This window comes from Brachypodium distachyon, chromosome 4 (genome assembly GCF_000005505.3).
Source record: "Brachypodium distachyon strain Bd21 chromosome 4, Brachypodium_distachyon_v3.0, whole genome shotgun sequence".
Taxonomy (NCBI): Eukaryota; Viridiplantae; Streptophyta; class Magnoliopsida; order Poales; family Poaceae; genus Brachypodium; species Brachypodium distachyon.
Window position 1 is genome coordinate 5,532,406 of NC_016134.3, and position 12,873 is coordinate 5,545,278.

General features: G+C 51.1%; 2 protein-coding genes and 1 pseudogene across 2 annotated transcripts; 2 read left to right on the forward strand and 1 right to left on the reverse strand.

Moving 5' to 3' along the window:
• Positions 1 to 5,239: 5,239 nt before the first annotated feature.
• Positions 5,240 to 6,054, reverse strand: LOC100821733. Its single transcript, XM_003575441.3, has one exon. It carries the CDS (start codon positions 6,032 to 6,034, stop codon positions 5,501 to 5,503), a length of 534 nt encoding a protein of 177 aa, XP_003575489.1. The 5' UTR covers positions 6,035 to 6,054; the 3' UTR covers positions 5,240 to 5,500.
• Positions 6,055 to 6,438: 384 nt separating this feature from the next.
• On the forward strand, positions 6,439 to 7,260 carry LOC100822048. The gene has a single exon (XM_024455380.1). It carries the CDS (start codon positions 6,471 to 6,473, stop codon positions 7,029 to 7,031), a length of 561 nt encoding a protein of 186 aa, XP_024311148.1. The 5' UTR covers positions 6,439 to 6,470; the 3' UTR covers positions 7,032 to 7,260.
• Positions 7,261 to 7,463: 203 nt separating this feature from the next.
• On the forward strand, positions 7,464 to 12,390 carry LOC100822356 (annotated as a pseudogene).
• The last annotated feature ends 483 nt before the right edge of the window (positions 12,391 to 12,873 follow it).

Sequence of the window (12,873 nt, forward strand, 5' to 3'; positions counted from 1 at the left end):
CTCCAACCTCACTAGACGTACGAGAGCTTGCCCGCATCCTTTACGCGCCTCGTCAGCCGCCTGACGTCCCGTGCCTCGCCGTACAGCAAGAGGAGGCCTGTCTTGGTGTGCGCCTCGATCCTGTAATTGAAACGGGTGACCACCTTGCGCGCGAGGCGGTAACGACGATGAGGAACATCTCCCGGTCTGAGCTAAGGGACGCCAGGCAGGCCGGATCGCCGTGATACATGGTCAGTGCACTGGCAACGCCGGGCACGACCACATTGTACTGGAGCATCGGGTGATCTTGCATGCATGATGTGGTCATGCAGGGATGGTCTGCCGGCGTAGATCCCACAGCCGGCGATGGGGCAGTAGCAATGATAAGTGATGCAGAGGGTTCAGTTGTACACATTGACAATGCAAGGGCAGAGATATATATTTTGTCATGGCACAAAAAATCAAACTAGCTGTGAATTCACAAACATCCCAACATCTCAATTTAATTTACATGTCAGCTAGCAGTCCAGCACTCAGCCAGGCAGTGCTAGTACTGAAATTAGAAGAAAAAACAGTGTATATAACAGCATATATATAGTGATGTATGAACTGATAAAAATGACCTAGCTAGCGACCAGAAACAACAATAATAGATCAACTCGATCGATAACACACATAACTAAATTACTTGCAGGGGGTATGAATGATACGTTAGTGGATCAATAGTAAACGAAGGGAAGACATGTTTCCTGTATCTGGAAAATGGGTGGAACCAATCCGCCAGAACAGACTTCGCATTCCAGCAACTTGGGGTCTATGGCGACCGTGATCTTGGGAGAACAAGTCTTAACCACCTCGGCCTTAGCCTTCTTCCTAGAGCTCCCCGCCGCCTCCGCCGCAGCCTGCTTCTGCAGAATAATTGATCCAAGTTACTGAGAATAGATCTACCAAGTCAACCTAATTTCCCCACCAAATCAACCCTAATATATCCGCCGACCTAGATCCGTCCTCTCCTTCTCTGCCGCCGCAGCAGACTCCCCCTCTTCTTCCTCATCCCCTCCCACCCTCCTAGGGAAAATCAGCCGCCGCCATAGCAACGAGGAAGCAAGATCTCCACGCACGTGCTAGCTACAACGACAATGTCCGATCTAAATCTCGATGCTTAGCCAAAAACTAATGGAAGCAAGATCTACGGAGGTGGGAGATGTTCTGGCGGAGGCACTCGTCGGAGAGTTTGCTGATGAAGTCGACGCCTCCATCTTCGTCATCTTCACGTACTTCATCGCCAAGATCAGTTGGCGCCTCCTCTAATTCTAGTCATTTTAGTGGGTATATATAGCCCACGTTTTTTGCCTTTTCAGCCGATTTTCCGATAACGTGAACCCAGTTCACCGCCTGTTTTGGCCTGTGCAGAAAAAACCACTATCTCGACATGTCCGTCGGCTATAGGCCACCTTTTTGGGTTTTCAGCCGATTTTTCAGAATCGTGAACCCCGGTATACGATTTGGGTTAGTTTTGGGCCGGTACGGAAAAATCACATTTTTCGCCATTTAGGTGCCCACTTTTTTTGGGTTTTCGGCTGTTTTTGTGGGTTATAGTCCATTTTTATTGGGTTTTAGGCCGATTTTCCAAAATAAGACCCACGGTACACATTATCGAGCAATTTTGGGCCTGGGCAGAGAAATCAACATTTTGGCCGCTTATGTGGCTAACACATACCTTTTGGGTTTTCTCCCGATTTTTTTATCCCCAGGATGCGCTTCGTTCCGTTTTATACGCATTACCTAGAATCACCATTTTGGCCATTTTTGTGGGCTACACCTCATGGTTTTTGTGTATCGACTGATTTTTCGATATCGTGGCTGTTGGTACAATTTTTCTGGCAGTTTTGGGGGTATAACATAATATAAATCGGAATTTTGTTGCTGGATGTTTACACAACACAATTGGGTATATGTGTACATAACACAATTTAAATAGGAAGTTTCACACAAACACATCCAACTAAGTATATATGTACATAACACAATCTAACAGAGAGTATGTGTTTTACATCCATATATACTTATGTTTGTGTAAAACACATCCAACTATAAGTATATAGGGTTTTTTATTTCTGTGTCCCTCCTTCCTTAGCTGTACTCAGGAATACCCAGGCCTCATAATTGTGCTCGCATCTATACCTGGCCCTTTGGAGATTCCTCGCAAATGCCCTGACGGAGCACATGCTAACGGTCAAGCCCCTTTGACCGTTTGGTTTCGACGGATGGACCGCGGGGAGTGCTGACAGGTGGGGACGGAGCGGAGTTTCTGGCATGTGAGGCTGCGAGGAGAAAGTGCAAGCGGGCAGGGCTTAACGGGTCGACTGAGCTTTTTAGATGTGGGCCAACGCGCGTCCTGACAGGTGGGGCGGTCATCGTTAATGACAGGTGGGCCGAGGAAAGGCTGACCGCTGGGGCCGAGCAAAAAGGATGACGGGTGGGCCGAGAAAAGGCTGACCATTGGGGCCGAGGAAAAAGGATGACGGGTGGGCCGAGCCAAAGGATAACAGGTGGGACGAGTCTTGAGATGACAGGCGAGGCCGGTGTCATCGGCACTTACATGTGGAGCCTACTTCCTCTCCTTTACTCTCAGCCCCAGCTCACCCAAATCCCGACCAGAACCCTAAATCGGCGGAGGACGGCGGCGGCCTTGCGGCTAGTAGGTGTGTAGATCCGAGCAGGAGGCGGCGATGGTGAGCACTAACCCACCTCCGTACCACAATGTCGGTAGCTGCCGCCGATTCGCGGAGGAGATATTTTGCCGCGCGCGGGGAGCCTGATATCTGGCCCGATGTGGCCGAGATAGTGATTTCCCGCACCTCCAGGATGGAAGAGAAGGCGGTGAGGCTGCGAGGTAAAGCCATCGTTGCTACCATCCATACAGGATCAGTGCTCAATTCGCCGGCCACTTCGGCTGAACAGGTCATGGCAACTCTCAAGCAGCACTGCAACTTCAAAAGGGGAGTGCGCATCACGGTATGCCCTGGGCCGGCCAACTTTCTGATTCGCTTTGATTCGAGTGATGATTGCACGGCAACAGTGATGCAATCGATGCGCATCAGCTGCCTTGCCAGCCACATCTCGTTTCGTCGCTGGACCTCCATCTTCCGTGGAGAGGAGTCAAAACTGTCTTTTAGCTGCGTTTTTAGTTTGGATGGACTGATGGAGGATGCGCAAGAGCTGGAATTTGTGAAGAATTTGATTAATCAGCTAGGCGGCACCCGGATTAATCAGTAGGTCCTGACAGGAAGAGCTCAGACTTTGCGAGGTTAGTGCAGAGGACCGAAGCTCGACCAAACAGCTCACGAATCGCCTAAACAACACGAAGGTTGTCAAGGCAGGGTCCAGTGAAGACACACATCATCAGCGTAGAGGGACGCCCGGAACCGCACCGGACGGGCACGGAAGTCGTGGAGGACCCCACATTCATGGGCCCCGCGCAGTAGGTGGTGAAGAGGATCAATGGCAATGATGAAGAGCATGGGGGAGAGGGGGTCTCCCTGGCGGAGGCCTCTGGCATGGCGGATGCAGGGCCTGGCATCCCATTGAGCATGATCCGAGAGGAGGCTGAGGAGAGGAGAAGGCAAGTCCACGCCCACCATATTGGGCCGAAACCAAGAATCTCCAGGACCTCCAGAAGGAAAGGTCTACTAACCGAGTCGAAATCCTTTGTGATGTCAAGTTTCAAGAAAAACCTAACGTCTGCTCCCGGTGCATCCGCTTGATCAAAGCCTGGACATGGAGGAAGTTACGGTGGATGCAACGCTTCTTGACAAAGGCCGTCCGATTGGCGGAGACAAGCCCAGGGAGGATCGGGCCAAGCCGGTTCGCCATGAGCTTGGAGAAGATCTTGGAGAAGCTGTGAATCAGACCAATGGGGCGGAAATCACAAGGCTCCTCTGTCGCGAGCTTCTTCGGGATGAGCACGACGTTCGTGGAGTTTGCAAGGGCAAAACCCGCCAAACTCCCACCCGAGCAAAGGTTCTTGACGGCCGCAACGATGTCATCTTTGCCGATGCTCCAACAAGACTTGAAGAAGAAGCCAATGAAACCATCAGGCCCCGGAGCCTTGACATAAGACCGCGCAATGAATCTCCTCCTGGGAGAAAGGCACCTCAAGGGTGGAGAGATCTCGGGGGAAATACCCTAGCTCAGCCCAATTGAGGCCCATCGACCTCAGCGTAGAAGTCCCAAGGAAGGCAAAAAAGTGATCTAGGAGCACCTTCTCCTTCTCTGAGTGGGAGACGCATAACCAGAGTCCGAGCGCAGGGTTTGGATGAAGTTTTTCGACGATGGCCGTTGGCCCAGAGGTGGAAGTAGCGCGAATTCATGTCTCCAACCCGGATCCCGGTGAGATGAGAGCGCTGACGAATCTTGGCTTTACCAATCACCGCCATGGCCAACACGCGCAGGCACAGTCGGGCGCGAAGATCTTTCTCGGTAGGGGAGAGGAGCCTGAACTCCTGCGCCTTGTCGAGCCTAGCAATGACCTCATAAGCATCGAACTGATCGAGCCTAACAAGGAGATCATGCCGGTTATCCGGTGAAAACCACTTGTACGGTGCAAACTACATTGATATAAGTTCTAAAACTTGTAAAAAAAATTTGTATATGTTAGAGAAGTGATGTTTTATATCCGTGTAAAATTTCAAGTCCAAACTCAACTGCGTTTGGTAGCAGCGAGAAAAAACAAATTTAACATGAATCGGGGTACTTTTGTGTTTGACACGATTTATTTGTTTATTTCTCTTTTAATCCCTTCCAAACGCATTTGAATTTTAACTTGAAGTTTTGTACGTTTCATAGAGCATCACAGCTCCAACACATGATAGTTCTTGGATTAATTTTTTCACACTTTTATATATAATTTTATGAAGTTTAACCGAACATGGATTTTCACTGGATATACCGCCATTTTTCAAATGTCTCTGTCACCTTTCTTGTGATCTAAATCAGAAACAAAAATGGAATGCTTCATATTCAAATACCTATATAGTCCTTGCAAGCTTACTATGAGTATATTTTGTTAATCCCATAACTATTTCCAAGTCGTCTTTAAGAAGCATCCATCCAGTTCAAACATGAGATTAATCCATGAAAGCACAAACCAGACGGAAAGGTCTCGTTGATCCGACAGCCCATGTGCAAATGTAGACACCCAGCCATCTATAGTGTTTTGTATGTGATTTATAGACAATTTTACAGATAGTATATACAATACTCTGTCTACTAAAAATTATAGACAGCAGACATACAATGGTAAATAATCTGTCTATAAATTCTTTATTAAATTGTCCGTAGAACTGCACATATAATAGACTACTGTTTTTTCTCAATCTCTTTCGTCAGCCTCAGCAAAACTACCTCGACGACGCCTAAATCAGCCCCGTTATACGTGCCCTGATCCGTTAAATTATTGCAACATACGGACAAACATTCGCACGAGAGCTAGGAAGGACCGGAGCGACGAATCCGTCCATCAGCCGGCGTGGGACACGGAGGCGACGACGGCGTGCGCGACGTTGGCCAAGATACCGAACGCTTCGTTCTCCGCGGGCAGCTGGGCGGCTCCGTCGGCCACGCCGGCGCACCCGGCCGCGATGTACCGCGCCGCCTCCAGCACCGCCGTCGCCCCTGGGTGCCGCCCCGCCGCCACGGCCCGCGCCGCCCACTGCAGCGCCGGGACCGCGCCGCCGTACATCTGCAGGCACGCCCGCAGTGCCTCCGCCGGCCCCTTCCCTGGCGAGCTGGCGAGCGCGGCCTCGAGGCTGGCCTTGGCGGCCGTGGCGTTGGCGGCGGCGAGGCCGGCTGCGAGCGTGGCCAGCTCCGGCGCGTCGCGGGCGGAGCGGCAGGAGGAGTTTACGCAGAGGGATGACGTGCAGGTCTCCGGCGTGACGTAGAAGCCGCCCAGGTTCGCGCACAGCTGCTCCAGCGGCGCCGCCGCGGCCTCGGACCCGACGGCCGAGATGAAGAATAGCAGGAGAGCGACAAGCAGGGCAGAGGAGGAAGCCATGGCCGTGCTCTGGTCTGATTTCTCTCCGTTAACTTCCGATAATCGATCGTCTCTCTGAAATGCTTCTGAATTCTGATACGATCTTAAGTGCTGCTACACTACAGAGTACAGGCACAAATGCCTTGATTTTAGGTAAGCAAATATCACGGGGATTTAGTTTGGTGATCTGTTTCCATACTTTTGAAAGCCTGCCTTGTATACAATTTCGGAGTAAATTGGTTGATTGGATTGAGTACGTTAACACAGGAAGGTGCACTGGCCGCTCTAAATTCCCCATTTCACTCAATTCCCAAATAACACCGAGATTCGGTCATCTGTTTCCACCGACCCTGCAGGCCCATTTATTCACTCCCAAATCCCAAATTAACGAAAGGCAGAAACAAATAGGGGATTCGATCCTCTGTAGGCGCACAACACAAGCTACGAAGTAAACACCATGAAGAAGAGCTCGTCGCTGCTCGTCCTACTCGTGGCCCTGGCCGCCGGCATCGCCGCCGCCGCCGCCGACCAGGCGCCGGCGGCAGCGGCAGTCGACACGGTAGCCGACACCTGCAACGCGATCCGCAACCTGGTGGACTACGCCTTCTGCACCGCCGCCCTGCGCTCCGCCGGACCGGGGTCCGACCGGCACGCGCACCTGCTCCTCGCCGCCGACCAAGCCTCCTCCCGGGCCGCCTCCGCGGGCGCCGCCGCGTCGGCCTTGGCGCGGTCCGGGGATCTCAGCGACGACGCCCGCGACGGGCTGGAGGCGTGCGCGTTCCTGTACGGGGCGTCGTCGGCGCCGGCGCTGCGGCTGCTGCGCGGGTACGCGGCGGCGCGGGCGCTGGAGCGCGCCAGGTCGCTGCTGCTGTTGGCGGCGCAGGGCGGGATCGGGTGCGAGGCGGCGTTCGGCAAGGGGAAGGGCGCGGAGGAGGCCAAGGGGAAGATGGCGGCGGCGAACCGCGAGTTCGAGCAGCTCAACACCCTGGCCACCGCGCTAGTCAACAACCAGGCCTAGCTAGCTTGCTGACGTGCCACGGTGACGCACGTACACGCACACGCTCATTTGTGTGGGCCGAGTTTGAGATGATACGGAGATCTTGAATTTCGGATGGATGCTAATAATAATCATGGGTAAACTAGTCAAAAACCGTGCGTTGCTACGGAAAATAAATTACGAATACAAAGCACCAAAATGAATGATCACAACATTGTGAAAACAGGACAATCTTCCGATGGTGCATCTACCGATGGCTTCCCGTGGTGCAATTTGGCTTCATAATCTAATGCTCCGTCAACCAACGTGTCCTTGTCTTGTAAAAGTCAATGAGAAAACAACCGCACAAAACTAAGCACAAAAGTCCGACCCTGCCGCGATCAGCGTCGTCGGCCATTTCTTCTCCGTCACTCACAAAGCATAACTGCACAAAACTCTGCATCCACGCCTTGCAGTTCCAGTCCCGGCGCGAGTAATGGAGGGCGCGACGAAGCTTGTGTGGACTGTCGGTCAGCTGGTGGGCGAGGAGTACTGGCAGCTCCGCGGCGTGGGCCGGCAGGTCGCAGGGCTTCGGGACGAGCTGGCCACCATGAACGCCATCCTCCGCATGCACTCGGAAGCCGACGACGGCGGCGGCGACGTGGACCACTTCGTGCGGGAGTGGACGAAGCAGGTGCGCGAGCTCGCCTACGACGCCGAGGACTGCGTCGACCTCTACGTCTTCCGTATCCGCTGCCCCAGGCGCGGCGCCGGCGTCCTCGTCCGGTCCAGACGCATCCTCGCCACGCTCTTCTCCCGCCGCGCCCTCGCGGGGGACATCAATGGCCTCTGCGCCCGCGCCGTGGCCATCAGCGAGCGCCACGCGCGGTACGGCGTCAACCGCGAGGCGCTTCGCCGCGCGCCTTTCTTCGCGCCCGTGTCGGGGCTCGCGGAGTCCGCGCGGGCGCTCCGTCGCCGTGCTGCCAACGGCCATGATGAGTTCGTCGGCATCAGGGGCCAGGCTAACACCCTGGCCGGGAAGGTGGGGGCTGTGGGTACTGACAAGAGGCTCAAGGTGTTCTCCATCGTGGGTTTCGGGGGGCTCGGGAAGACGACGCTGGCCATGGAGGTGTGCCGGCAGCTGGAGCGGGCGTTCCAACGCCTAGCGCTGGTGTCCGTGTCGCAGGCGTTCGATGGCAGGAAGGAGGATGTCGAGGGACTGCTCAAGCGCGTGCTTCGGCAGATCGTCAAGGTGAAAACTAACGAGGAAGGCATCAGGACAGAGGAACATGACCTCGTCAGCGAGGTCGACACGATGGATCTGGACGGGCTGGCCCACACGGTTGAGGAACTTCTTGGGAACAAAAGGTGCGTCGCGCTTAAAGTGATTTTTTTTGCCGGGGCCAAATCTACCGGAGTTAAATACATCATAAAGTTTCGTCAAGATTCACGCTAGTTTCATGCGGGCGAAAGTAAAAAGAGGCTCACACGGTTTGGCCGGGCACAGGACCCGGATGGGACGCACTTCTGGATAATTATGCGCAACAAAAATGCATGGGACCTGAAAACAGAAAACAGAAGCACGGATGTGGGAGAAAACTAACGGACGATTTGACTAGCCCAGAAAATCAGAATTTTCGACGTTGCCCTCTCTTCCCCACTCGGTTCAGTCTTTCTCTCCCTCTCACCACTGCGCGCGGGATCTGATTGTCTTCCTTCTCTCTCCCTGCCCAGCTCTCTCCCCTCGCGCTGCCCCTCTCCACAATCCTCTCCCCACACTGCCTCCTCCCTTGTTGCTGTTGCCCCTCTCCGGAGTGGCGGAATCCTCCTCCCCGCGCCACCTCCTCCCTGCATCCTTGCCCAAAATATCGTGCGTGTCAGCGGAAGAGATGCTCCGAGGCCCCGCATGGTGGAGAGGGATGGAGGTGGATCCAACCCATGGTAGTGGCGGCAGTGACAACGGAGCCGGCGGAGGGGTCGCGGCCGGCGCTCTATGTGATGGCTGTGCCGCGGTGGAGGAAACAGAGCTGTACCGTCTCCTACTCCTCGATGGCGTAACATGACCCACAGAGTGGTGGCGGGGGACGACGTTGCGGCCAATGGATGGGCTGTTTTCATCCATTGCTCAGGTTTATTCTATGCACTAGAGGTGTTGGATGAAATGGTGACGGGTTGGGTGGGGGCTATTTTTGTAGCTGTCTTGAGTGGCCATTTTGATCCATGGCTTCTCCTTTTCATTGACCAGGCACTTCCAGTACGTCTTTGTGATGTGCTCTAGGAGGTATGTCTTGTTTGATGAATTGACTTATGTCGTTCGATGAAATTTGTTCTATGTTACATGGACTTTGTGTTATGAATGTGTATATATGGACCATGTTGCAAATTGCAAACTAGTTGAGGTATTGTGTTGCTAAATTTGTGATTGCTAGGATAGCTGGTTCCTTGTTGGAGTTTCTTGTGCTAACTTATTGTTTGGTAATTAGTTACCACTAAAGCAATGGTGTAGTATTGTGCTGCTATTTTTTTTAAGATGGACGAGCCGGCTGATTAATAAATGAGTGAGAATTGGATGTCAGGCCTAACAGGCAAACAGTGTGCTAGCTGATAGAATTCCAGAACATGGTGAAGTGTAATGGTTCCGGTTTTGAGAATGATTCTTGTGTTTGGTTTCTAGAAAAATAGAAAAATGAATGGAACCATATGGTTTCTCCAAAGAGAATATTCTCACAATATGTTGAACCATATGGTAACTCAAAAAAAGTAGGATTAATTTGGTTTCAAGTGGAACCAGTGGTCCTAGGTGTTCCATTCCATTTCTATGGCATAGAACCGTTCCATTCCATTCCATTTCACCTTGCTCTGCAACCAAACACTAGGTAAGTTTCTGTCCAAACTTTAGACTTAGTAATATGTGAATTCGAGGAGACAAAGGTTTACAAGGATGTCATGCAACCAAGAATTAGAAAACCCACTTTTTTAATGCTTGGATTGTTTTTTTTTGCACGTGTAATCTTCTGTTTCTGCGCTCTAACTCCACTGTACGTAATACTAATGCCTATAATGAAACCAGGTACCTCATTGTGATCGATGATGTATGGACGGTAGCAGCGTGGGATGCAATCGTGTCTAGGTTACCAGAAAACACATGCGACAGCAGAATCATTGTCACCACTCGGATAGAAACTGTGGCCAAAGCATGTTGTAGTGATGTTGGCGGAGATTACCTTTATCCACTCAAGCCTCTGAATTCGGAAGACTCTAAAGAGCTTTTCCTCAGCAGAGCATTTGGCTCCAAGGATGCCTATTGCCCCCAGGAGCTCCAAGGTGAAATGGATACTATTTTGAGAAAATGTGGTGGGCTGCCATTGGCAATTGTCAGCATCGCCAGTCTTTTGACGAGCTATGGAAGCAAAGATATGTGGGAAAGAGTGTGCAGATCAATTGGTTCTCATATGGAGAGCCACCCTACCTTGGAGGGGATGAGGCAGATACTCACACTCAGCTACAACCACCTGCCTCATCACCTCAAGGGTTGCATGATGTATCTTAGCATTTTCCCAGAGGATTATGTGATCCACATAGGTCGGCTTTTGCACAGATGGATAGCCGAAGGATTGGTTGAGGAGAAGCGGGGGTTGACCTCGCTGGAGGTTGCAGAAGCCTACTTGGATGAGCTGATGAGCAGGAGCATGATTGATGCGGTGACCAGTACCGGACAGGATCAGAGGGCGCTGGAGTGCCGAGTGCATGACATGATGCTTGAGGTTATGGTGTCCAAGTCCTTGGAAGCCAACTTTGCTAGCCTCCTAGGTAGGCAATACGAAGGTATCACCTATGATAGGATTCGCCGCCTCTCCATCCATGGCGGAGAACATGGATCCATGGCAGCGGGGCAGATGAACATGCAGCATGCCCGATCACTGAGCACATTCAATCTTGAAGGGCACAAGCTGCTTGATCGGCTAGGAGAGTTCAGCCTGCTCACGGTACTTGATCTACAAGACTGCAAGGGCCTACAAAATAAGCATATGAGAGATGTCTGCCGGATGTATCTCCTGCGGTACTTGAGCGTGAAGAATACACATATTACCTTGTTGCCTCCCAAGGTTGGTGAGCTAGAGCATCTGCAAACGCTTGACGCAATGCACACGGGCCTCGAGGGGCTACCAGATACAGTGACCAAGCTAAAGAAACTTGAGCGTCTGCTCTTCACCAACAGAAACGATTATCGTGTTTGGTGGTTGCCGTCTCGGGGGCTTTCGAAAATGAAGGCACTGCGTGAGTTGGTAAGGATAGGTATCAAAGACGTTCAGGTCGCCCGGGAGATAGGTGAACTACAACAAATGCGAGTGATATGTATCTATATCGACTTGATGAAAACGCTCTCGGCGAGCTTTGCCGCTCCCTGAGCAAGCTATACTCCCTCCGGTGGCTCGACATGAAACAGGATGGTCATGGCAAGACACTGAATTTTCTTCATCGTCTACAGTCACCGCCACGGCTCCTCCAATTCCTGAAGCTCCAGGGCAGCATGAATGCACTGCCTGACTGGTTCGGGTCACTCGCCCATCTTGTTGAGATTGACATTTCCAGGGCGTTTCTTCATGATGACCAAGGAAACCTATTCGGCGTCCTGTGCAGGGCGCCCAACCTGAAGAGCATCATTTTGCAGCTCAATTTCTACAAGGGTGAAAAACTGGTTGCATGCACAGCCCACAACTTCCCGGTGCTCAGTAGCCTGACTGTGACACTTGCTGATGAATTTCCAAACGTTCTACGAGTCGAGGCAGGATCCATGACCAAGCTCGAGACGCTTTCACTGGAATTCGGTGACACGAAGGATAAGAGAATTTTTGGCACTGAGAACTTGACAAACCTTAAAGAGGTGCATCTCAGCGGTAGCAAAGACAGCTCTGCACTCAACTTTGCTCTCGCGGGGCTAAAGAAAGAGAGTGGTAGTCGCTCCAGGTCCAATCAATTTCAATTCACGGTTGACGTGAGCCACTGGTGATCGCCATACAGAAGTCAGCAGACGAGCAAGCAAGGGCATGTTGATGGTGATCAGTATCCCATGATGAACGACAGAAATTACGTCTAGGACGTGAAGATGAAGCTCATGGTGTCATTGCACCTATATTCTCTTTCCTCTTATCTTACTTCAAAAAAAAAATGTGAACCCTTTTTTTTAACTGCCAAGGCTTGTCCGTGTATTTGCGCGGCTAGGTTGTTACAAATTGTCATATTTGTATTTTTATATTTTACTCCCTCCGATAAATAAAAAGTGTCGCCCACTTAGTACAAAACGAGCGACACTTTTTATGGATCGGAGAGAGTATTATATATACACGCATTGATGTGCCAGTGTGCTATTAGACAACCATTTCAAATTACAGACATTGTACCCAATTATAATACTATACGAAAACGTCAACTTCTATTCAATTTACATGTTACTCCGATTCATAATAAGTGTATCACATTTAATAACAAATTTTTTTTTGACTGAAAATAGTAGGAGAGGCTCCTACTGATGTATATATTATATATAAAAAAATATTTACATATTTACAAATGTACAATCAGGGGCATTCCCCTGTTATTTAGAAAAGGTCTATCAAACTAGTAAGAGTGGGAGAAAGGGATTGAGCCACCCTACAGCCTAGCAAAGATAAATCTGATTTGAACTTTGCTAACCAACCCTGGAAATTGGCTAGCTCCCCCTCAAAAATGAGTTTATTTCTGATCTTCCAGATATTTCAAGCAGCTAAAGAGAACACCTAAAAAAAGAAATGGTTATTGAATCTACGTTTGCTTTAATACAGGTTGAGTCTCTTAGATTATGTTAATGTGCCTCCAACACCTTTTACTGAATGGACACTCCAAG